The sequence below is a fragment of the Cyrtonyx montezumae genome, unplaced genomic scaffold (assembly GCF_038088225.1).
Source record: "Cyrtonyx montezumae isolate F1298 unplaced genomic scaffold, pur_monq_1.0 scaffold_3, whole genome shotgun sequence".
NCBI classification, from domain to species: domain Eukaryota; kingdom Metazoa; phylum Chordata; class Aves; order Galliformes; family Odontophoridae; genus Cyrtonyx; species Cyrtonyx montezumae.
The window spans coordinates 134,706,480-134,732,050 of NW_027072034.1; the positions used below are offsets into that span (position 1 = coordinate 134,706,480).

Genomic DNA, 25,571 nt, shown 5'->3' on the forward strand with positions numbered 1-25,571 from the left:
GGCTTTGAGTCGTCCAATTGTTTTTTGCACTGCACTCCATAATTTTCAGTAACTCCAAAACTTGAAACATTATCCCATCAAAGAGGTAATGAATTCTACTACAAAAGAAATGATCTTTTCAAAAAGCCTCAGAAGAAATCAGCGTATTATCACAGAACATCCCTTACTCTGGAGTTGGTGGCCACCTCTTATCCATGGTCTACACAGGTTCAGATTGTTTGATACAAATTATTTATCTAATGGTGTCAGTACACCTTTGAGACTAATAACTCATTTTACATTTCTAAATACGACTCAAATGTTATTCAGCGCAAACAATGACAGAAATCAGCCAAGCAAGCAGTGAGTCAGAAAGGGCAGCCTGTTTCTCCTTTGCTGACAGAGGTGTGGAACAAGCTCATCAGTTACCAACTGACTGCATGGGATCACAGTCATGGCCCCCCTAGAGCCCTGCAAGGACGCAGACAAAATCCAGTAACACAGAAACAAAACTGAAATGCTTCATTCTGAGGTCTGCTAACAACCCCATTTTTTATTCCCCTTTCTATTGAATTATTTTATTTGTCTATACACAAACTATCAAAACCACAGAACTTGATGTACCAGAGAGCTGAGTAAGCAGACTTCCCCACTTCCACTTATAGCATATCCAGGCATTATTACTAAATAAGATACATATTGCATGTGAATCTCAGAATTTAAATTTACTTAGTTCCTTAATTGGGGAGAGATGAAACATGCAATCAGTATCAGCAAGGTTTTCATTGAATTAACACTCCTTCAAGAGCACTTCTTTTTCTGGCAATATAACAGGAATGATTTATGCTTTCTAATCCTGCAAAACACTCCTGTTTTGTTACTCAAGAAAACAGAAGCCAGCAAGCACAATGTACTACAATGTGCAAAATCCAACCTTCTCACTTTGTCCCCAGCACAGGTGACTTCCAGAGCTGCAGTGTTTGCAGCTCATATACACCACCACAGCACAGATGGACATTAGGTCAGCATTATTTAAAAAAACAAAAAACAGGTGCCTAAGAAAGCAAAGCTGATAAGTTACCACATCATATTTAACCTACACAACTGCAGCATGCATCCTAAGCAACTAAAAACATGCACTATGAAGATAAACAGAAAGTAGCTATCACCTCCACCTCTTGTCATTGCAAAGATATGGGGAAAAAAAACCATTCCTTTACACATACAAGGATCTAAATTAGCAGCAAATCCTTGTGACATCCAAGTGTCTTTCAGCTGCTCATCACACTCTGCTTCTGTCAACAACCACAGATCTTAAATTGCATCTCACAACAAAGCTGTCATATGAGGTATTTCTAACAGGCTGATGTGAAAAAGGAAATCTGTGAGTTGGTGGGTCTGAAAAACTGGAAAAACAGCATGGAAAAGGTGCTGATGATTAAGGACAAATTGGAAGTGCCATACAAGCAGAGATAATCAGCTGACAAGTACTGGGAGGGAGAATAACTTCCAGAAAAGGATCTGAAGGTTTATTTGTGACTCCCATCTGAATGGGGCAGCGCAATGCCACTGCAAAAGGCACAGAAAACTTGTCAGGACTGTGCAGAAAACAGACTAAAAAAACCAAAAACAAACCACACAGAAAAGTTCTCAAGTCTTACCTGGTGAAGCTTTTTGATCCAGTTTTTGACACAGATCAAGGTCAAGGAGCCAAATGACATGATCAACAGGGAAAGTATGAAATAACAGGAGCCACTTCATCCAAAGAAAAGATGTCTCGGCAGACCTTCATGCACAGAATGATAAATGCAAGAGGAAAACTGAACTCCAGTGCTAAAATCTTTCTGGTAGTAGGATTGCCAAGTACTGGCTGCATAAGTGCAGATGCTCCATTAGCAGAATTTTGATGAACATGTTGGCAAGGTTCCTTCAGAATAGATACAGTTGACTTGGCATTGAGCATGTAGCACAGACTAAGTCTCCCAAAACCCCTTCTAGAGCCTTTTCCTGTTTCTACTGACCATCCCTCAAGCACAGCTAATCTTGGTTCTTCATTGGTGTTAGAGCCTTCTACCACTGATAAAATGCAAGCAACATTAAAAAAATTAAACACAAAGGGGCATCTCCCTCTGGGTTAATCTCTGCCTTCCGAATCACTGCAAATTGTACAAAATGCCCCAAAGGCATTCTGCCCAACTCCTCACAAAAAGACATGCAGAAATAAACAGTAACAGAAGTAGTTCCAGACTGAAAATGAAGAAAGCTCTTTGCATTTCAGCCCTTTTCACAAAAACATGGATAGGTGCAACAAGACTTTGAGGAGTTATATAGGTTATTTCCCCATACATTCACAGAATCAACAAGCAATCCAAGTAGCAAAGAAAACCTATCCATCAAAACAAAACTAAAATTCTACAACTCAACACAAACACCACTTACATTGCTTTGTTTCCTTATATTTGAATGACTGTTTCTTACATGTGGCAAGAGCTATCTCTGCTGGAAGGAAGCTCTCAGCAGCTGCATACATTCAAATTTCCCAAATGATCCAAGACATCAAAATGTTCTCCTTGGAATCTTCTCCAATCCCAAAGCTCAAATTAGGGAGAGCTTTATAGACCAAGACCTGCACAGTGAATTACACTCAAATGAACTGGAAACTATGAAACGTTGTAGATAACATGTTCACCTTGAAATAGTCAAGAAACGTGAAACACTGTTTCCTGCTCAAGTTTCTCTGCTGCAGGCTACGGGTGAAACAAGGTGTGTCCAAAGTCAGCCCTGGCCTTCTGGGTGTTTAACTCACCACCACTCCACCATCTTTTGGATTAATCTTATCCAGATGGTAGCTACACAAATAAGACACTGAAAAAAAAAAAGGCAAATAGTGGCCAAACACTAAATTTAACTGAATAGGAAGAAAAAGGCAGTGTAATCAGTATACAGCTGGCAACGTAGTAACATCAGCCTTAAGACTTCCACTAGTGGCTCCATACACTCAGTGAATAGTAAGAGGAGAACTCTGAAGAGCACTGGGTAAGGAGATGCCAGCTCTGGGATATCTTCTGGAGAAGAAGACATTCAAGTTATATCCATACTAAAGACTTCAGGTGTACAGAAGCAATTGTTAAAAAACAATTAAAAAAACCACTTGTGTTAGTTTTACTTTAATGCAGTTTCACTGATTTATCAGTCACTATTGAAGTTAAGGATATTCCTATGAACTTAAAAAACTGAAGTGGGTCCAGAAGAGGCCACAACTGGGCTGGAATACCTCTCCTATGAAAAAAGGTTGAGGGAGCTTTTTTTTTTTTTTTTCAGCCTGGAGAAAATGCTCTGGGAAGACCTCATAACAGCCTCCCAGTACTTAGAGGAAGCTTCTAAGCAAGAGGAAGAAGATTTCTTACATGGTCTGATAGTGACAATAAAAAACAGAATGGTTTTAAACTAAAAGAAGAGAGACTGAGATTAGAGGTTAAGGGAAAATTCTTCATTTAGAGGATGGTGAGGAATTGGCACAGGCTGCCCAATCCCAGGAGATGCTGAAGGCCAGGCTGGATGGGGCTCTGGACAACCTGTGCCTGATTTAGTAGTTGGCAACCCTGCCCACAGTCGGGTTGGAATTAAATGGTCTTTCAGGTTCCTAGCAACTCAAGCCATTCTATGATCTACTCTCCAACACAATTAGTTATTCTAAAATTATATAGTTACTCCACAACACAATTAGTTATTTTTTAAGTTCAAAAGCTGAAAGTTGAGACTATACCATTTCTAAAGGATACTGAAAGTTATTACTAACGTAGAAGACCAGTAAAATACTATCTTCATTTAAGTGACGTCCTAAACTGGCATGAAAGCCTTCATGACATGTGAAGACCTACAGATCCAGTAACTCAGGAGTGGAAACCCTAGGAGTATTTCTTGAAACACAAATAGGTTCCCCTTGCCTCAGTGGTATGCAGGAAGCTCAGGCACTCTGCCAGCTTCAGCCTCCCTGCCTCATCCACCTCTCATCCAGCTCCTGGCAGGCACTGGCCCCCAGCAGTCACAAGCTGTAATGAAAAAAGACCACTCCCACCTGTTCATCAACCAAACAGGGCTCATGAGCATCAAAGAGCAATATATGTCTTCCTAACCTTGCCTATGAGCAATTATTTAAACAGCTTGACACAAGTTCATTACTAGAAGCCTCGTAAGGCAAAATGTAAACTACATTCCACATAAAACTGTGAGGCAAGATCAACACTGGAGAAGGGAAGAAATAAGAACAGTGTTTTTATTTGTAATGTTTGGGGTGCTGTGGACAAGGCAGATATTTAACAAAGCACCTTAAATTAGAAGTCTAGCACGCTTATGACAAAGATACACTGTGACAGTTGCCACATTACAGGCTTGGCCTTTTGCTGCCATTGAGCTACACAAACCAAGCTCATTTACAGTAATGTTACCTTGCAGTCAAAAAAAAGTGCTTGCAGCTTGAAGATAAAGATAACTTTCATGAGACATGTCCAACTGCAGCTTGGAGAACATGGCAAAGCCCATCACTTCAGCCTTTGCCTGTGTGCCAGTCAATATTGCTCCTGTGATCAACTAATATACTCCTGGCTTATTCCACCCATAAACCTCAGCTTATAGCACGAAGTCATTTAATCCTTCAGTTTCACTCTATAAAAATGGGAGATAGCCACACTTCATATCCCTTTGGGAAGCCAGATTTACAGCTTAAGCACACTAAAAATACCAAGCACTATTTAAACTTCAATGAGTTAAACTGGCAGATTATGCTATATGGAATGACTTCAGGACTTGGAATAACATGCTGTTGATAAAGAGGATGAGGCATTCAGTAACTGTTTAATTATTATCTAATCTTCCTATTATCATCTGAAAAGCCAACTTTTATTGGAAACACGCAAGTGATGTGCTCAGCAGACAGTGGTAAGTCACTTCCATTCCAGAGAGCCAACCCATATCCTGCATGGATCAAGAAAACCAAACCACACAGATGGTAAAGCAGTGTGCAGATCTGATGGTCCTTGACATTCAGACCATCTAACAGAACTGCTATCGCAACTCCAGACAATATTTACAAAATATTAACTTGTTCCTGTCATTTTTTTAATTTTTACTGCAGCTAGAAGTTTCTCATTTGCACCACACAGCACTAATCACCTCTGAAAGCTACATTCACTAGTTTGCTGTCTGTAGAGCATCTACACCTATACAGCCTTAAAGGACTCGCATAACAAAGGGTTTGGTTATTGTTCTAAACAACCTTGTGCTGTTATGTTCCGCATTCATACACAACAGCACAATTATCTTGAGCCAACTCCACTTGACACCTACCTGTTTTAGCTACTGTAAGCAGCAATACAACAAAATCCACTGATCTCCCCTCTCCCGCCCTTCCAGCAGTGTACTCTACAGAACGGGTCAGTGGGTGCTCTGTGTGATGCTGCCATCAGACTGTCACATCAGTCAAAGGTACAACTTAACGCAAATGGAGAATCAATGTGAGATACCAAAGCTTAAGCTTCTGCTCAGAAGATAGTTACCAAAACCCAGACAAAGGAAACTTCTTCAGAAACACTTACAATGCAATGCTTATTTCACCTTTAGCATCCTGAAGGATAAAACACAGCTGATAAGATCTACAGCCTTAGAAATAAATGCAATAAAACTATTGTACAATGCATCACATCTAAATGTAGTAAAACCCACAATAGACTATGGCAGAATGCCTACCTTCAAGCAAACAAACTCACAGTAAAGTAGCCTGCTCAAGAAAAAAATGATTCTATACTATTGGTGGCCAGCAAGCAAAAGTTTAACGAAGAGACACTCCTTCTCTTGCATCAATTGCTCCACAGAGAGAGGATCCATCAGGCAGTGCAAATGAACCACAGCCCCTTGGCTACCAGCAGCCCTTCTGTGCAGCCAGGTGGCTGCTGTCTGGGTGTCCATCCATTTTGGCACATCACAGCATAAACGCTGCACAATTCAGACTGAAAACACAGATGAGGACTGATGTTGAGGTAAGCCCTGAGCCCTAGTACAAAGGACATACATATGTTTGGTACAACTCATCAGGAGCCTCAAAGGATTTCCTAATGCACCCACTTCTAGCAGGGCAGATATATCATTAATAAAAATTGCTTGGAAGCATAAATAGCACGACATTAAAAAGAACACACAAAAGCAGGCTTCTGGTGCACAAAGCAAGTTTGCGTCAAGGAGGTTTCATAAATTAAAGTTGAAGGAATGATGGAGGAATGATGAAGGATCCAACTCCTTCTCCAGCCTCCCCCAACACACAGCACAATAGCTGACACTGTAACTGGGTGTGAAGATTTTGCAGATAGCACTCTTTGTGCAGGTGGGTGAGCACACAGCAAAAAACAGTCCCTGCAAAAAAAAAAAAAAAAGACTTCGACTTCAGATCAGCATTTTGATGTTTTGCAATGGTTGCACGAACCACAATACGCTGCTGTCCCAGGGGCGTGGACGGCCCAAATGCAATAGTGGCTTTTTGTTGCCATCCTGAATAGCCCTTGGGAGGCAAACCACAGAAAACCACGGAACGCCTTTAAATAAGAATAAGCATCTGAGACTGTTATATTTACACGGGACTCTTTTAGCGATTACATTTCCTCGTTGACCCGATGGAAGCCACCGCCCCCCCAGGGGGAAATCCGTCAGGCACAGGGCTGCATCCAGACGAGCATCCCTAAGCATGGAGCTGCCGGACAATGACCCGTGCCCGGATGCCCACAGGGCTCGCTATGAAAAACGTATGGGAAGGCATCAGCTCATTGTTCAGCAGCCCAGGAGGTGGTTATTCCGGTAGGGGGGAAAGCTGTTTGGCCGCTCGTCGTCAGTGTTAACAATGACTATTGAGCATCTTCACAAAATATATACATATATGCTGCAGCAGTGAAAAAAAATCAGGAAAATGAAATAGAAAGGGAACAGCAGACGGACCAAGAGCACGCAGCACTTGGCCGTGCCGCTGCAGGGTGTCCCAGAGCGGTCTGCGAACCCCTGCCCACGGCGGGGCTGATGGACAGCCGCAGCCCAGCTGTGACCCGGCCAGCGAAGGAGTCGAGGAACTAAAACGCCGTCGATGATGCCTATAATTTCGCATTTGGAGGACGGCAACATCTGGGATCAACTCCAAGCGGGACGGAGCCGCGCTGGCTGCTCGCGGAGCTCACACACACACACACACACACAAAAACAAAGAGGGCTCCGCGCCGCCTCTGCCTCGCTCGTTCCCCCCTTTACACATACACACACACGCACTCTCCGCGCCCAAACACAGCGCACACACGCGGGGAGCGCCCAACTCCGCCGGAGCTCCGCGCACCGCGGTTCGGCCGTGGGGCCATTGTCCGGGACGAGCGCACCGCGATCAGCGCTTATCGCACGGCACAAAGCAGATGCGGCGACCCCTCCGAGCGCTCCGCAGGGCGGTCCCGCGGGCTCCGCAGCCCTGCCCCGGGCAAAGTTGACATAATACGCGGCTTCACCGGCGGCACTTTGTCCGTCCGCTCAGCGCGAACAATGCCCGGCGGAGCGCGGACCCCTCCCGACCCGGGGCGGGCGGCTGTGCGGGCAGGTGGGGCGTCGGGCTGCGTTCCCCCGCCAGTCTCTCACTCACTCACCCACGCCGTACTTCTCGTGCTCCGTGGGGATCCACATGCTGGCGGCGGCTTCCCCCGCTCGGAGCGCCGCTGCTCGGGGAGCGCGTCCCGCCCGGCTGCTCCGCCGCCCCTCAGCCGCGGCTGCCCGGCTCCGGCGGCGAGCACATTGTTGTGACGGACGGGCAGGCACACAGACTGGCTAAGCCACGCTCGCCGCCGGCCCCTTATACGCTCGTCCCGCTGCACGCCGCGCAACGTAGCGCAGTGCCTCGGCGCGGCCGCGCCCCTCGTCGGCAGCGGCCGGAGGGGACTACGAGCCCCGGCTGGCCCCGCGCTCCCGGCGGGGCGGGGATCGCGTCACGGGGCGGGCGGAAGGAGGCGGGGAGGAGCGGCGCGGCGGCATGGCAGCGGCCCGACGGGAGCCGGGACCGGCGGCGCGGGGAGGTGAGCCGAGCTTTGGGGCAGCGCGGGGTGCCCATCCGATGGGCACGGGGCTGGGCTGGGCGTCTGTCTCTTTCTGGTCCCGCTGATGACATCCTGACCTGAGCAAGGTGCTGCTTGGTTTGGCACAGGGCACTGAGAGATGGAGGATTCAGCTGGCAGACTGGGTAATTCCCAAGTAATTCAGCATCTTTACGGGCATGTGCACGAAGATTAAAGGAAGCAGATGGTGCACAGTGAGGAATACCTGGGGGACAGCCAGGGACTGCCAGCAGCAAGAAGGTGAGGTCTGCATCTGGGGTGAGAGGCCTATATATCAGAACCACGGAATCATGGAATTGTATGGGTTGGAAGGGACCTCCAGAGATCATCGAGTCCAGCTCTCTGTTAAAGCACGTTCCCTACGTGCAGTAGGTTGCACAGGAAAGTGTTTTGAAGGAGGTTTTGAATGCCTCCAGAAAAGGAGGCTAGAGAGAAACTAAAGGAGGCTGAGGTGTCTGTACTTTCATAGAAGCTCTGAACAGAAGGTCCCCATAGGTAACAGTGACAAAGTCCTGAGGCTGAACTAATCATTGCAAGGGAAACCTGGGTGTTGTGAGGCAGAAACAGGAGCTTGTGTTGTATGCCCTGGCTGTGTGGAAAGAAACAGATGGGAAAAAAAGGGAAAGAAATCCAGTGATATGATACTGCTCTGCTGTACAAGTCATCTCTAAGATTAATATCTTAAAAAGAAATGTTCTCCAATCAAATCATTATTCTGAACTGGGCTGATTCAGTTTGAGCTGAACAAACAAATCATTTTTAATGTTCTCACATTAAGTGAATGAAGTGGTTCAAGTTGTGGGTTTTTTTGTTTTGTTTTGGTTTGGTTTTGTTGTTGTTGTTGTTTTGTTTTGTTTTGTTTTGTTTTGTTTTGTTTTTCTTGAGGTTGTCTTTTAGCTTTTGCTGTTAAGTTATGTTGGATTTTTAAGTCACACACTGAAAGGAGAAGAAAGTGCAAACATGCAGCTTCCGCCTGCAGTTAACTGCACTTAACCCATGTCTGTCTTTCTAGACATCAAACTTAAGTAGTAACTTCAGTGCCCTTGTTGTTTCTCTAGCATGTACCCTGCTTCTGATCATAGAAGCCAAATCACTTTATTTGTGCTAGTAGTTAAAGCAGTTGTCTTTATTTCTGTAGCATTGTGTTGGCATGAGCTTTGCCTATATGAAAAGCCAGACCCTTCTAGAGCACTCAAACTTGTGTAATTGCATCCAGAGAAATAGCTGAGTTGGTTTGACTATTTAAAAGGTCGCTCACTTTCATCTGTTCTCATCTTCTGTATGTAACTGCATAGAGGACTGTGGGGTAGCAGAGACAATCAGGTAAGTTTATCATAAAGACAACAGGGCTTGTATGAAAAAAGTTTACTTTCTTCGTACTGGAATTTAGAGGTCTGACCTATGGTGTTTTCTTGTTAGCATATTCAAAAACTCATTGAAAGGATTAGTGAACTTTTGATGGCTTTAAGATTCCCAACGTTGATTTACATATTGTAGCAGATCCTTTGGAGTCTTGATGTGATAATATGTCTAAAAGTCATTACTGAAAATCAAAATAGTAGATGTCAGGCTGAATTAACTTCTGTCCCAGACTACAGACCTCCATGTGCGTCCAAGCTATCTTCCTCTCCCTAAGAGAGGGCTGCCAACACATTGGCTGGCAGTCATAAAATTCTGCCTGAATTCAGACAGCATGTCTGCTGTCTGTCATGCTAACCATGACTGACTTGGACATGTTTGTGCTGGGCTCACAGCCCATCTTTCTTCTTGCCTTGAACAAAGACAAAGCTAGCCAGTAGCTGAAATTCCTTTTCAAAATTATTCACTTAGGGCCCAGTCACTTAGGATGAACAGATCTTACTGTATAAATCACTTTGTAGGATTATTATTTTTCCTATCTCAGAGCAAAATTCCTGCTCTTTCAGAAGTTTTATTTCTGAAAAGCTGTTCACATGTCATACTTGATGTGCGCCTCAGTAGTTGTGTCACTTCTTTGGAGACAGAATGTAGGAAAACAGAATATAACGTTGTTTCTTGTCCTGCCATTTCCTGTGTACAGGAAAGCCTGGGCTTGTATATGCTAATCCAGAGCTGTGTTGCTTTCTGGTTAATTCCCTCCAGCAGCTGTCACTGAGTGGTTTATAATAAACATATCACTGTCCACAGTACAAGTTATTCAGTCTACATTAATTATACTACATAGCAGCATTTCTTAGCACATCTGTCAATGGATTTTTAAATATTTTGAATTTTTCTTTTCTGGAAGAGTGTCTTCCATAGCTTCAAAGGCAGTCCGTGTAGGTTACGAATTCCTATGTAGAGTTTTAATGTGCTCAGATGCTTTTCAATGCAGTACCATTCTCTTGGAGCACTTTGTGTCAGAGAACATTATTCCTTCTGCATCTAATTCAAGTCCCATTTTTAAGGGAATCTGACTTACTATAGAAAACTAAAGTTTCGCTGGACTTGGCAAAATCCACTCTTTCTTGTTACTACCTAGAGGATATTTCTGGGAAAGTTGTTTGTTTTCTTTTTGTTTTGTTTTTTTCTAATACTGTAAGTATCACTTCTTTAGCCCAATTATAAGTTCCCTTTGTTAGGGATGTTATGAGAACTGCCCAATCCAGTGGGTCCAGGGAGTTCAACTTCCTGGTTACTGAAACCCAGTCCTATGTATTTTCAGACCTGAGAAGTTTCACTGTCCTGGTTCATGGATGTTGCTGCTGCTGTTTCTGTCTTCATGTCTGGCCAGTGGCAAGGCTGAGTGTGTATTCAAGCAAGGCACGCCAAAACTGGAAAATAATATGGCTTGCCATATGGACAGCTGCAGAGCAATGCCTTTATCATACCCTCATAAACACCAGTAGCATTCACATAAACAGCAATACAGATACTCCAATCTTGTTCTTCCTTTCTGGTCAGTCATTCACTAAAGAGAACACAATTCCTCTCTAGATTTTTGGGACTCACCACGTCTATATACCTCTTAAATATGTGCATGGGCTATAAGTTTGCTTAATATCCATCCCTGGACCTTAGGCCAATTATGCAGCCACTGGCTCTGACACAGTGTTTTAACATATAACCTGCTCGCTATTCCAGTTTGACTACACATGCAGACACAAGATGCTGTGGAAATGTAAATGCACACAAGCCCCTCCTGCTGCTGCTGTTTAGGTCCTTCACATGTACACCTCAGCCTCTCCAGTTGCTGGCACCTGGACTTACAAGTTTTACTAGCTGTGGTTCCTCCATTTACTACGGTTTCAACCTCTTGCATTTTGGGCTCTCCAGTTGCTGGCATCAGGAGCTGTTGGCCCAGTGGCTTGCAATGTGTTCTCCGGTTGCTTACATTTAGACCTTGCAGCGCTCTTGTCTACATGTAGAGTAAAAGTATGTGTAAGATGAGAACAGAATTTAATAAGAAAGTGATGACTACAGTGATCATGCGCAGGGCTCAGGAATATACTTAATGCAAATGGCTGTTTTTATGCCCATTTTCTCTATTTTCCCATGCTTGTTCTTCTCCCCCATCTGTCTTTATCTCTCCATTTCTCCACCCATGTCTCCTCCCACAGAAGTCTGTCTTTAATTATTTCTTCCCCATTTGTCTTAGTCAGCTATATACATAACCAAATTTATTATTTTTGATGCTCTGATGGCCTCACTGTTTCAGTTAGCTCAGCCCTTCTGGCCCTGCAGGATTTTACTCTCCAGAAGATCCCAGTATCCTCCCCCCAGTTCTGTGTGAAGCCTGGCCATCTCTCATGTAATTCCCCTCTTCGTTATCTGAAATCCAGCCATTCCTCAGTTTTTTCTGTAGCTCACTTGCCTACTGAGTTCAGTAGCTACAAGTGCACTCAAATATTTATGGGAGCAGGGAAGTGAAGCACTTCTTGGCTCCCATATGCTAAATCAAAGATGGAATTTGGCCTCCTTATTGCTGCTTCCCTTCTGTCCTGGAAGCTGGGGGGTAAAGGGAGGCATGGATAAGTGTTTCTCCTAAGTTTCTCCTAAGTCCCTGGGTTATTTCTAACTTCTGATAATAGTATTGTAAGTCACAGTAATGATCTTTTCCTCCACATTTGTTGCTTCAACCTATGTTAAGTGTATTGTGCTGCAGAGTACCTTAGATAAAGCTTATGCATGTATCAGTGACCCTGCTCGAGAAACAGTTAACAGGGTTCCTCAGCAGTCGCCCCACACCACACCAGGATCTTCAAAAAAGGAAACTGCTTCTCTAACACCCTGTCTGATCTCTTTTGCCCTGAGAGAGCCAGGCAGAGGGGGAAACTAGTGTCTATGCTCTTCTTTAAAGCCAAGTCTCAAGATGTGGAAGAATAAGGATTGTGGTACTTTTGTGTCCCATTTGGGTGGCAAAGATCAAGGTTGAAGTCCACTAGTGAAAGCACACACTCTGTCATATCCAGAAGCATACCAATGTTTCTGGATTCTTTGCACGCTACAATAGTTTCTAAACCTGTCTTATACCTGTGCTGAGGCCTTCTTATCTTTCCTGCTAGGCAGCTAATCCATCCTGGTGCTTGCAGGTAGAATGGAGACATACATTCACACTTCTACCTCACAGTCATGGGTCCCTCAGATATTAGCAGCCTCAATGTCTGCTGCTTGGCCTGCCTTGCCAGGCACCAGTTCTGCCTACGCCTAAACCTTGGGCCCCTTGCCTAGCCACTGACTCAGAACTTCAGTCTTCCTGGGTACAGGTGTCTTTATCTTCAGTGGTTACTTGCTGGCTGTTCCAGTTTTGACTTCGCTAGCAAATTACACATGCACATAGAATTCAGTTCACTTGGAAAATGCAAACATGCCACGTGGCTGAGGGTGTCTGGACCAGTGACCTGCAGCTTCCTGCACAGTTGCTGGCGCGTGGACTTTGGAACAGTATCACAGATAGGACAGAGGATGAGTTATTAAAAAATATATATTTAAGAAAACTATGAAGAAGTGTCGCCTATTGTGCTCAGGTATGAGATTTGGTCAGAGAAGCATACCTGCTGGCAGCCTGTTGTTTGACAAGTGCAGTTGTCCTTTTTATTCTCATTGCCTGCTTTTTCGTGTCTTTGTTCCTCCCTGATCCCTTTCTTTCTGTGCCATTGGCCCTTCATCCAAATTTCCCATAATAAGATTTATATAATTCCACATTCCACTGTTTCTCATAGTTCTGCAAGCACCCTGAAATATTCCATAATATTTACAGTAATCATGTATCTCTTTTTTTAGCAGTGACAGCATTCAAGTTGAATCCCTTCAGCGCTATATCTGAGTAGATCCTTAATGGCATTCGTTCCTGTAGTGACCAAAGACTTCTGGTCTTCATTATTCTCTGTCATCACCTGCTCATTAATATTTGTGTTTCTGCATGTGTAATCTATCACTTTCCATGTTATTAATTGTAAATTTTATACTGAGTAGTTTTTAACCAAATAAATTAATGAGCCAAATACTCTTCCATCCCACGTACCTTTATACTGCTCATCCTACCCAAACTAGCCCCTGGGTAAGTAGTTTGCCTTCTTCCTCTTCAAATATATGCCATGCGTGTTTGTGAGCTGGGAGATGATGGCTATTTCCTGTCTTTGGTTAAAACCCCAACAAGGTGACAGAGCAGTCATTACCCAAGCTTGTGGCTGTCACTTCTTGTCTGTTCATTAGAGTTCCTCAGTCGTTAGCTCGTGAAAGGTAGGTCACCCAGCCCACCCACACTTGTCCCTGCATGCTGTTGAGTATGGAGTCTGGCATCTTTCTCAGATTCTTCTTTAAAATCTTGGCCAATTCCAAATGTATACTCGTTCATAGTCTTGTTTGTTCCTCAACAGGGGGCTTTCTCCTATTTACAGTACCACCAACTCTCTGTTCTTCTTGAATTAAACCTGTGCATTCAGTTCAGCATTTCAAGACCTACGCCATAGATTTTATGGAGAAGGGAGTCCTTCTGCCAGGAGGCATTATGAGCTCTTTAGAGAATCTTGACTTATTGTAAGTTAATCACTGTGAACAAAACAACTAGCAATTCCACCTGGAGGTTAGGTTCACTATTAAATTCTGTGAGTGCAACACAATTTATAGTAATGTGATTACTAGAATGAACCTCCTAAGTGAGCACTGATACCTAAAAATGTTTGAAGAGTGTATTTGTTATGATGTTTAATTAAAAATGTAATTTGAAATGGAAATAAGGATGTAGGTCACATGGAGGACTGGAAATTGCTAAGTTGCAACTGGTTAAATAACCTTGTATGTGGTTCTGTTTTTGACAGTAAAAAGGTAGAATCTTTTCATTTAATTGTTGCAATAAGACTATAGTGGTTTTTAGCCTTCCACAGGGTAATTGTTAAAAATACCAAACTGATGACAGGTGAATATACAAATGAAATTAGGCGTCTTCTTAAACAGATAATAATGGATTAATTTACAAAAATGGATTGTATTGCTTGATAGTGCTATCTGAACTGCCCACTATCCAGCCACAATTTTACAAATAGGTATGTTCAAATGTGCAGTGTATTTATCTGAAGACATAGGATGTATTCTCACCTTATCATGAATATATAATTCACGTCAGCACAAGACAAAGAGTATACTGAATTCTCCAGAAATATCCAATAGAGGCATGCAGTTTGGTTTTCTCCAAATTCTGAAAACTTTCATACCTTAAATGAAAAAGAAAATAGATGGCCTTTTTCTTTGTTTGACAGAATTCCTTAGCTGCCTACTGGTGGAGGTACAGCTGCAATTAGATCTAGTAATCCAAGCCAATTCTTAGCTGCTTTGAGTTCAGATAAAGGCTTTGGCTCATGAGCACACTAGCATGTATCAGCTACTCTGAACACTGGCTACCGCTCTCTGAGGGGTAAGCTGCTTCAAACTATCTAAGCACGCATGCATGTACCACAGAAGGGCTTAAACGTGATAACTTGTTTACATGCTAATGCTTTTAAGTTGACTGAAATCTCTGCTCAAGCATTCTGTTTCCTGTGATGGAGCAGTTGCTGAGCTATGGTGAGTGATGATTACTCAGTGTGAAGGCTGATGAAGTCCTTTAGACTATCTCAATATTACCTGAAAAGTTTCTCATTAATTGAAGAAATAAATAGTAGATGTGCAAATACTGTATAAAAATGTAGAGGTGTGGGCCAGAGAGGTGTTAAAATGAGTATTCTGAGTGTAGCACAGATGCTAAGATAATTTGCTCTGCTCCATGAAACACCATGTTGACAGGTTTTTTTTCTTTGTTTTGTCTACGTTTGTTGACACATGTTCTCTGTACTGAACCTGTAAATCTTGTCCTCGGAGGTCTGCCATAAGATGCACTTGTCATACAAATGATAGAGTTCTTCCTCTGAGACTTCAGCTGGCTTTCATGAAGAGGCATATAGGGCTTAATCTGGGATGCTGTTGTGTTAAGAGTGTATGGTAGGAAAGGAGGTAAAGAATTTGAGTATTATGAAATTGCAACTCTGAAATATTTTAACTCAACTATAGATGAATTCTTGATTTGTCTATTCAGACAGTCCTCATAAACTTTCTTAGCCCTGCATGCTTTCTTCCATCATGTCTGTCTTGCACACCCTGCTAGAACTCTGAACCTGTGTATTGTCAGTGCAAAAATGTCAGTTACTCTCATATTGTCTCTGGGGCCTCTCCTTCACATTCCCATCCATGAGAAAAGCTTGAAAGAATTTGAATGTTTTTTTTTGTGGACCTTTTAAAGTAGCTTTGAATGTTGCATCAGTATATGAATAAAAGAATTGCAGAGTGTGAGAAGAACTATGGCACTGAAGAGCTGGAGGGAAAAGAAATGGAGGTTTTGTAAGGCTTTAAAGCAAGACCATACCCCTGAAGAGTTGAGCACATAATTGCTAAACACAGTTCACTAAAGTCAGTGGAATGCATATGTGAAGATTCAGGTTCTTTGCAGAAGTATTGTCTCAAGTCATCAATAATTACTTGAAGTGAATAAAACTAGTGTCCTCTGACTTGATAATTGTTCAATTAAATAATATATTGATAGTACTTTTATAACTGCATAACCAAGCTGGAACTGTAGTGCCTAGGCTGTGATAGTGTGCAAACTCTTGAAAGATGCCAAGCTGCTAAACAGTAGAATTAGGTACTTTGAGGGGTGTACACGCAGTTTACCTTAATAAGAGTATGTCAGATATTGCATAAGAATACAAACATAATGCACATGCATATGGCTATTTAAGCAATACTATATCATGTCAGGGAATGACTGCCCCACCTGGTAGAGCAGAAGATTTGTACCCAGAGATGTAAGCAAAGCACTTTTTTTTTACTGTACAAGTGCTCAAACTACTTCCTAAAGAAATGCTACCCATATTTGATGTTTTGATTATGGTAGGGAGCTAAGGAGTGCTAAACTGAATGCTTCATTAATTTTAGATGCTGCATGTTATGGCAGCAAAATTGTAATTATGAAATAAATGAACATAATATTGTATTTATCTTGTTTTTTGTTCTTTAATTAGAAAGATTATAGATAATCAGTGTACAGCAATAGCTATGAACTGTTAAAGTTTCTGAAGAATAGAAAATTGCATACTTGCATACCTACTATATATCTATCATTGATATCAAGGCTGAGTTTCCCAGCCTGTAATTCCGTGTTTCAGTCTTTACTGCTTGTTTCCCACTTGTCTTTTGATATAGTAAACTTATAAATGAGAAACTGTGTAGATGTTTTGTCAGTGTCTTCATTAGTCCAAAACTCAGACAGATGCCATATGTTCTTAGTTATATATTTCAAATGGCTTTCTTAAATTTTCCATTTGATTTTTTTGCTTTGTCTTTTCTGTGGACAACCTCTTCAAAGTAGTGTTTTTTTTCCCACATTCTTTTATATTTCATTTTTATGAATGATGGACTGTGACCACTGTGAAATGGCCCAGCTGCTTCTGGTTGATTCTGGCTCATTTAGATGTCATTCTCTTATTTGTCATTGGTTGTTTGGTCCCCGAGGAGTGGCTGTTCCTCTTTCTTGCTCTGTGTAGTAGCTGCAGGTTAAAAGCCTTCTCCTTATCTGTGCGGTGTAAAGGCCTTATAACTGGATATGCCACCAAGCAGGTACACTGCAGCTCTTGTACATTAACAGGTAATTTGGCACAATAGCAGTGTCATGGTAGATAAAAGCAATAGGTGCTGTGGTCTTTGCAACTACATTCCATGGTTTGGTGCTTTTACTTTGGATTACATGCACTCACCATGCACCAAGCAACCTCAGCACGTGTTTTGAAGATGTCTGAAACAGCGCTCCTTGTTTTAGACCCAGGTGCCTCTGCTAGGGGTTGGAGTGCATTTTGCACACAGCTGGACTCCAAACAGATCTGGTTAGCACGCACCAAAACTTCTCCCTAAACCAAACCAATCTGCAGAGCATCTGGAGGGTGATCAGGGTCGTCAGGGAAGATGAGTGGCTAGAGAGCAGCTTGACAGAAAGGAATCTGGAGGTTCTGGTTGATGGTTGGGAAAGGGTCTGCATCAGAGAGCAGTGGGCACAGATCAGGCTGCCCACGGCAGTGGTCACGGCACTGAGATGCCGGAGTTCAGGAAGCACTGGGACAAGGGTCTCAGACATAGGGTTTGAATTTTGGGTGGTCCTGTGTGGAGCTCAGAGTTGGCCTTGGTCCCTTCAGTATCTGAAGGGGAGCTATAAGAAGAAAGGGGACAGACTCTTTGGCAGGATTTGCTGAGACAGGACGAAGGGAAATGGTTTCAAGCACAAAGAGAGGAGATTTAGATTTTATTAAAAGGAAGGAGGGTTTTTTTTGCAATAAGAGTGATAAGGCACTGGAACAGGTTGCCCAGAGAGGTGGTGACTGCCCCAAACTGGGAGACATTCAAGGTTAGGCTGGACAGAGCTCTGAGCAATTTGATCCAGCTGTAGGTATCCCTTTTCATTGCAGGGGTGTTGGATTAGATGACATCTAAGAGTCCTTTCCAATTCAAACAATTGGTCCTTGTGGGTCCCCTCTGTGTTTCGGATCTGCTCCGAGTTGTACAAGAAGAGGGAATGGGCTGCTGAAAAGCTGCATGGAGCACGGCACAGTGCTCAGCCAGAGGTCTGCGTGTGCCTCCAGCAGCTTTGCAGTCCCAATGTGGGATTGCAAAAGACTCATAATATGGAAACAGCAATGGTTATGAAGCAAACGCTTGCAATGATAAGTAATGTTGCTGTCACTGAAGCATCTTGCTAGCATTTGTCTTGACCACTGTGCCAGCACAGAATTTTATTATGACTCAGTAATGCACGAATAAATGAGATAGAGCTTTTTCTCTGAAGGATGGCATGTAACAGAAAACATCCTGCTAGAGTTTTTAATTTGATTTTGTCTTCTATGGGATGAAAATACGCAGTCTGTGTTATTACTGTGCTAATTTAATGTTGAGGAGTCTGCACATATTTATACAGTTAACAAAATGCTGCCTGAAAAACATAAACAATTTGTATCGCTAACTCTTAACATTCTAATTCTGTTTCTTGAGGAAATTAACTTCAATTATTTTATCATCCCCATCTATGAGCACAGCCAGTAAGTGCACACCGTGCTTAAGAAGTTAATATCTGTGTCATATGTTTAATAACTGCTTGAAGGTCACGATAAATAAGTATAATCTCATGAAATGTTTACTTCAAATTCTGGGGCACAGAGTATGTTCACATTTGATATGGCAAGCTGTGAGATGTCACCGAGATCTACAAGGCATAAGAGCTCTGACTTGAAAATACTTTCTTCTGAAATGTGTTTTCAAAGGTTTATTTATAAAGTATGTAAATAGAAGATTATTTGAAATACAGTCAAGGCTTTGTTTTCCTGAGCTAAGATATCAATTAGGCTGAACTATATTGATCCACATCACTGCACATTATAATGAGCTGTCCTTTACAGCCATTGTTTTTTCCAGTTTGAATACCAATTTGTGGTGGTTTGAGTCTAAAAGTAGAAACAACTTCTTTTGCAACTCTCCATTTGGAAATGCTCCAGTTCACTGAGAAAGCTGAAACAGTCTGTGGAGTTGCTAACACATAGTGCTTCTTCTTTATACTGATTCTTTATTAAATATGAAGAACTGTTGAACAAGTCAACCTTGAAGGCTTTCTGAGTATCAGGAAACCTGATCTCCACCTGTTCTGCCAATATGAAACCTACAGATGTCAGGATCCCAGAAATGAGGTTTCTTGGAATGCACTTTGAGATCAGGACTAAGTTTTATTAGTCTTAGAAAAATTCAAGTAAAGAAAATGTAACTATAAAAAAAAAACAAAACATTTTTTCTTAAATAATCTCTCCCAAGGAATGTCTACCATTGGAAAAGAGTTAGAAACTATGCAGTGCAAACAATTTAGCCAGGAGCATGGTAAAAATTCCCATCATAATCACATGGCAGTATCTTGTAGGTATGTTGAAAAGAGGTTTTAGATTTTTAAAGGAAAATCACACAGCCTTGCCTTATCTGCGGAATGGAAAGCAGTAATTTACAGGATCGCTAGGAAGCCCTTTTAACAGCAGAAAGAAAAAAATATCTATGTATGATAAACAAGTTCTTGGAAATTGAATCCTGTTAGAGGCATAAGACAACTAAAAAGAGAAAAGATGAGGAAAATTCATGTAATAAATGTTTATTGATCTCTACTAAACAACAGCAACAAAAAGTTCAAAGTAAAGTAGTTAACACCTCATATATAGCAATGCTGGTGTAAAAAATACTAGTCTCAGTACAACTCTGTTGTTAGAGGCATGGTAAAAATCAATTGTAGCAATCCATACAAAACATACTGTTAAGACCCCTTGTCTTCCTAAGAGCTAAGGTCACAATTGCATTAAAGAGAAACAAAAACAGGCCTAATTTCAAGCTTGCTAATGTTTTCACAGAAGTCTGTGGAACAGAGGCAGTAGTAAGAGATGTAAGCACTAAATTTTTCATGTGAAAAAAACTGAAATTAAGTCTTTATATCTCAACTCTAAAACAGCATAGTTTAATAATTTATTATAGTGCTTTTGATGTGTTTTGATATGCTTAATAGCAAGCTAAACAGAAAAAAAAGAATCTGGTACGTTTTATAAGTGTGACGATGAGTACAAAACAGAAACCAAAATGATCACTTTTGTCATTCTATTTCACATTCTTGTGTTGGTTATTAGCCTTCTCTTCCTGGGAACTTTACATTCAGAGTCTCAGGGTACATTATTACCTTGAGAACCTTGCAAGATACTGTGGTAAGTTTTAATCATTTCTGCTTAATCCCTGATTTTAGTATCTAACTTGGATCTCAACTCTCTGTATCTATCTTATCATCACACTAAACAATATAATCAATATAATTTACTTCAAATCAATATACTTTAGGTCAGTATATCGATTTACTTCAAAAATATCATCTTTGTTTAATTGTCTACAACCTGAAGGCAGTGTAACAAATCATGTAAATTGAAGTTATTATTAAATATCAATTTTTATATCAATTTTTGATGTTAAGCATTTAGTACTGAGGAAACACTGTGGGAGACCTCTGAGTATTGATTACCACCTCAGTCATCCTAATTTGCTTTATTGCTTTTCTTATTAAAAAAATAAAAGCACAGACAGTGTTCTGTGTAGTTTTTGCAGCAGTCTGTGTATTTAAGATGTGCAGTTCTCGTCTTGCCAGTGCATTGAGGTGAATAACAATAGCCCACTGAATTAGATCCTTCACGTGAGTACAGTGTTTGCAGAGATAAATATTTGTAGGACTAAACAGAGTTCTCACTGCAAACTTCATCCAAGGCCAAAATTCAGGAAAGGAAAAGCTTTGAAGAGGTCATATAACAAGGGTAAAAATAAGCAAGTGTCCTTGGAAGGAGAGGGCTGGAGGATGACAGTTGGTGGTGCAAGTCATATGTGTGCTGCATCTGTGCTTGTGAGTTGTGGGTAAGAAGCAGAGGGTAGAGTGGAAGTAAATGAGAATTATTGTTTGTGGAAAATTGCATGAGGAAATTAAACTGAACTTGGTTTCCCATTTTATGTCACGGCCCCGCATGGACTTGAGTGCTGGAGGTGTTAGGGCTGCAGAGAAGAAAGACTTTGGTAAGGGCAGTCCTTTTTTTTATTTTAATATATTAAGAATTTACGGAATGGCAGAAGTGGGCTCATTAGGACTTGGAGATACTCTGAAGCTATTACTGAAACCAACGAGGTGCCTGCTGTAGGAAGAGTCCAGAGAACAACTTCACTGTTTGAAGAAGCAGCAAAGCAGAAGTTCTGTTAGTCACTATCATGTAGGTTGTCACTTTGAAGAATTATTGCAGCTGCAGTAAAGGAAAGGTGGAAAAAAATAGGTAAACTTGCATTATTTTGCTAATTTTTTCCTAGTTTTGTTATGAGTAAGAAGTGACTTTGTAATTTATTTGTCTAGCAAACCCAAGTACTGAAGTGGTGCTACCATTTCACCCTCTAGGTGTTCTGTAAACAGAAATGGTACTAATTTTTCTTAACAACAGCGGTAATAAATCAGAGTAGTTCTAAAGAATATAAGAAAAATATTCAATATTTCTTTCTGAATTAAATATAAATGTTATTTTGTGTTTGTGACAAAAGTACCAAACCCTGCATTTTGTTAAGCCAATGTCAATCCCTGCTGTTCAGCCAGAAATGAGGCATTATTTGGATCTGAGCTTGCACAGAATTTGTCTGTAATGTGTTAAATATTTATAAATGGCATATTGACACTGGCACTTAAATATTGTTATGAATACTTATTAGGGTCACTTTGATCTGTGTCTGTGCACATGTGTGTGTGTCCCTCTCAGTGTGAGTAGAGTGCTTTTTCTCTGATGTTTCTTTGTTATTCATGCAAGGTTTTGTCTTCCTGGGCTTAAGCAGAGAGATGTCCAGCACTGGCATGTACCTGCTGGTGAACTAGGCAGTCATGTAGCCTGTTATTTAAACATGATCTCATTGGCAGGCAGATTGGTTCTGTTTTATTAAAATTCCAACACTTCACATTTTTATTAATCACTTTCCCACTTCTTCTATTCACTTGTATTCTGATGCCTCCACTCCGGTACCCATAGCAACACTTGTTAATGCTAATGAAACTGCAACATCCTAAGCTCCCCGACAGAGCAGCCCTGTTAAATATGGCTATTTAGCACAGTTGTATTTCTGTTAGTTCCAGCTCCCAGCAGACACCTGCTCTATAGAAACTCAATCCTGTGATACTGGGATTTGGTAACTTACAGCTTTTCATAGAGCTGTCATTCTACTGGAGTAGAATTCTCATATTCCCAGAGAGTGGATGCTACAGAATCTGTACAGTTTCTGTAAAACTGGCTAGGTTTAGCTGTATGATTAAGTACTCTTTTGAAGTGCTCATTTGCATTCAATGAAAAACCACACAGAGCTGAGGCTGACTGATCTTGGGGAAAGCCATGGGATGCGTTGTCTCCTAGAGCACATGGGCATTTTAACTAAATATCATCAATAGTGTGTTAACAAGCAGAATAATAGCTAAATAATTCCTCATGAACTCAGACTGAATGATAATTGAACTTAATAGAAGTACCTGAGTGCTTTAATACATAAAGCAAGAAATAGTTATGTGTATTGATTCTCCTCTCACTAAGGCACATACTTGCACGTAGTATTCGTGGAGATGATGACAGGGTAGTTTATTTCCTTTATTCTGAGTTTTGTTTTTGAACACTGTTTATTTAACAAGTCATTAGTCATCCATCTTTCATACTCTTGGAAACAATGGAAAAATCCTGTAATCAGTAAAAAAATTGCTTCCAAGAATACGACCACAAATGAGGGAATGCTGTAATGCCAGCAAATAGATCTTGCAATGCCAGGGTTGCAGAACAGGGAGGCTGTCATGTCTGTTTCAAGTGGCAAGCCAGTGCTTCTTGATACTCCTTTCTGTCATTGCTCAAGAAAGCCTGAATACCAGACAAAGATTTGTACCTACTGTTTCTGGAAGAATTTTGAATGCAGCACTGCTTTGTGCTGAATTGACTGTAGGAATAGAGCTCAGTTCCCTAATGTGGGGGGGCTGATTATTTTGAGAACTAAATAGTTTCACCATGTAATCCATGTAAGCTTGGGGGAGGGTGCTCAGCCTTTCTGCCTCTCAGTAGGCATCTGCTGTGCTGTTTGTTAGAGTGCCAGGTTTGCTCTTTTGTTTTCCTGTCATTTTTTCTCTCCTTTGTTTGTTACATGTCTGAAACCTTCAATTTTTTACTAATTGTTTAGATTCATTTATTTGCCTCTGTATCTTTGTTACATACATTTTTGGTTTAAGATCATTTCAAGTTCTCCCACTAATCTCCACATAATATTAACCAGCAATATTAATGAGATAATAAACCAGACTTGTTGGTAATGACTTGATTCATTCAGCTACTGGATTTAATTAGAAAGACACTTAACATTCCAGCAGATGTTCTTATTTTGTTTCATTGTCCTTGTGTTACCAGCAGTGGGCTTATAAATATATACTGTACATGATTCTATTTACATAATATGCTCTTCAACATGATGCCTTGTTATTGTACCATAAATTGCAAGGAATTACCTGAAACCTCAAAATTTCTATCCTAAGTCAATTTGCACAAATTCCTCTGTCGTCATTTAATTTCTTAGAGTACTCACAGTCTTGAATTTTCAGTGTTCTTCATCTAATTAAAATATATATGTGCTTAATCTTTGTAAAGGAAGTTTGATTTCTTCTTTCCTAGTTATGTTTGCATTCTAATCCCATAATTTTCATTCCTCTTTTTCCTGTGGCAGAGCTTCCCAGGGGAAGGTCTGAGTTCAGCATTCCCTGCAGGCTCATTTGAGAGCTGCTCCCTGTGTTTCCTGCAGGTATCTGCTGCTCCCTGAGATCTGGCACTTGAATCCAGCCCAGGGCCAAACCATGTGAGTTAGCCATGGGAACTGTGGAGCTTTGCTGTTGATCTGAACACTGTCTAGGTGGAGAAAGTGTTTTATGCAGCAGCGTTGAACTTGTCCCCATGTATAGTTAAGATACACATAGTTTGGATGTGCAACCAAAAAGAACTGAGCAGGACACACGTTAGTGCGTTTGGACTTAGGTGTGCCTGCACTGAGAGTAGTAGGTTTTGCATCCCATGCTGAACGTTACTGTTAGGAAGCACAGCAATAAAATCGTATTACTTTTCCTATGTGTGTAATGCTTTTCAAGGAATCTCATAAACTTTATAAGGCATGCTTATGGTACAGTTACATAAAACAGCTGAGGCTGTTAAGCAGCTTGGCACCACGAGAACAGGAAGGTCCTGGTTCACCTCAGTGCTTCCAGCTGCTTGCTCCTTAGCTTGCTCATGCCTTCTTTTCTGATCTTTTTCAATGTGCAAAAATAAAGGAGTAGTTCTGTCTGATTAGATAACTGAATTGACTATGCAAAAGGCTTGGCAAGTGTAGGAGCCAACACAAGCAATGGTGCAGACATGGTGGTTAGTGGTGGGAGGATCAGGTGGAGGAAGACAGGATAGCAGGGCATCCCATCCCTAGGCAGTTAAACAATCTTCTAGAACCTTGTCTGTCACAAGTGACCTTTAAATGCACAGATCTTTCCTTGTTTTTCTTTCTGCTATTCAGATCTATTGCATTGGCTATAAAATTGCACAGCATATTGCTTTGTGATAATTCCATGTGATTGTGCAGAGTACATTGCCCTTATTGCAATAGTCTTTATCATGCCTTTGTGGGTATAGCGTTTACTTAATGTGCAAACCAACATTAGTTTTGAGTTGGGAACAACCATATTTAAAAATGTTCCAGTTAGGAAAATGAATCCATTTTGAGCTTGTTGCTTCATTAGCTGTGAAGGTTAACTAGTCTGTATTTAACAACATGTAAAATAAAGTGATGTCATTTCTCTAATGGGCAGTCTTCTTTCATTTTCCTTTACCACTGTTAAAGTGGTGCATGGAGTGCAGTGTGCAGGAAGCAGGATTATGTCATACGTATCATATGCTTACCTATAACAAAAAGTGGGGCCTCTTCTAGTTTTGAAAGTAATTTGTGAAATCCAAATCTTTTTCTGTACTGGCTCATTGTCAAATGTCTTTTAAGTATTCATTTTATTTTTCCCTGAAGAGTAGGGTATACCTTTTAGCCTTTATTTTCAGAGAATATATTCCTGTAGTCTTTTATTTCTAGTAATTTACATTTTTAGCTCTGAATTAGTTGTAAAAGATTACAGTTTTATCTGTCATTGTTAAAGGTTGAACAACATGATGTCAGCTGTCAATTGTGTAAATGAGAGAGGGATTTTCTCAGCTTCTGAGTAAGGTGGACTTTCCTAAGGTGGAAGTCTTTGGAGTATCTAATAACAGCCATGCTGGTTTTGCATTAGGTAGAGGAGGAAAACTCAGTGGTGAAAGAGTGGTTTGGCAGAAACTTGATGGAGGGATTTTACAGTGA

The 25,571-nt window shown here is 41.2% G+C and overlaps 3 protein-coding genes across 3 annotated transcripts in view; 1 reads left to right on the forward strand and 2 right to left on the reverse strand.

Moving 5' to 3' along the window:
- DOCK4 (dedicator of cytokinesis 4) overlaps positions 1 to 7,747 on the reverse strand; it is a 238,559-nt gene extending 230,812 nt beyond the window's left edge. The window contains exon 1 of the mRNA XM_065743464.1: positions 7,644 to 7,747. Coding sequence (XP_065599536.1) covers positions 7,644 to 7,680 — 37 coding nt within the window. The 5' untranslated portion in view covers positions 7,681 to 7,747. The remainder of the gene's footprint in view (positions 1 to 7,643) is intronic.
- The window catches only part of SMIM30 (small integral membrane protein 30), a 373,817-nt gene that overhangs the window by 14,289 nt on the left and 333,957 nt on the right, over positions 1 to 25,571 (reverse strand). The gene's annotated exons all lie outside the window — the stretch shown is intronic.
- The window catches only part of ZNF277 (zinc finger protein 277), a 39,270-nt gene continuing 34,859 nt past the window's right edge, over positions 21,161 to 25,571 (forward strand). The window contains exon 1 of the mRNA XM_065740904.1: positions 21,161 to 21,209. Within this exon, the coding sequence (XP_065596976.1) occupies positions 21,161 to 21,209 (49 nt within the window). The remainder of the gene's footprint in view (positions 21,210 to 25,571) is intronic.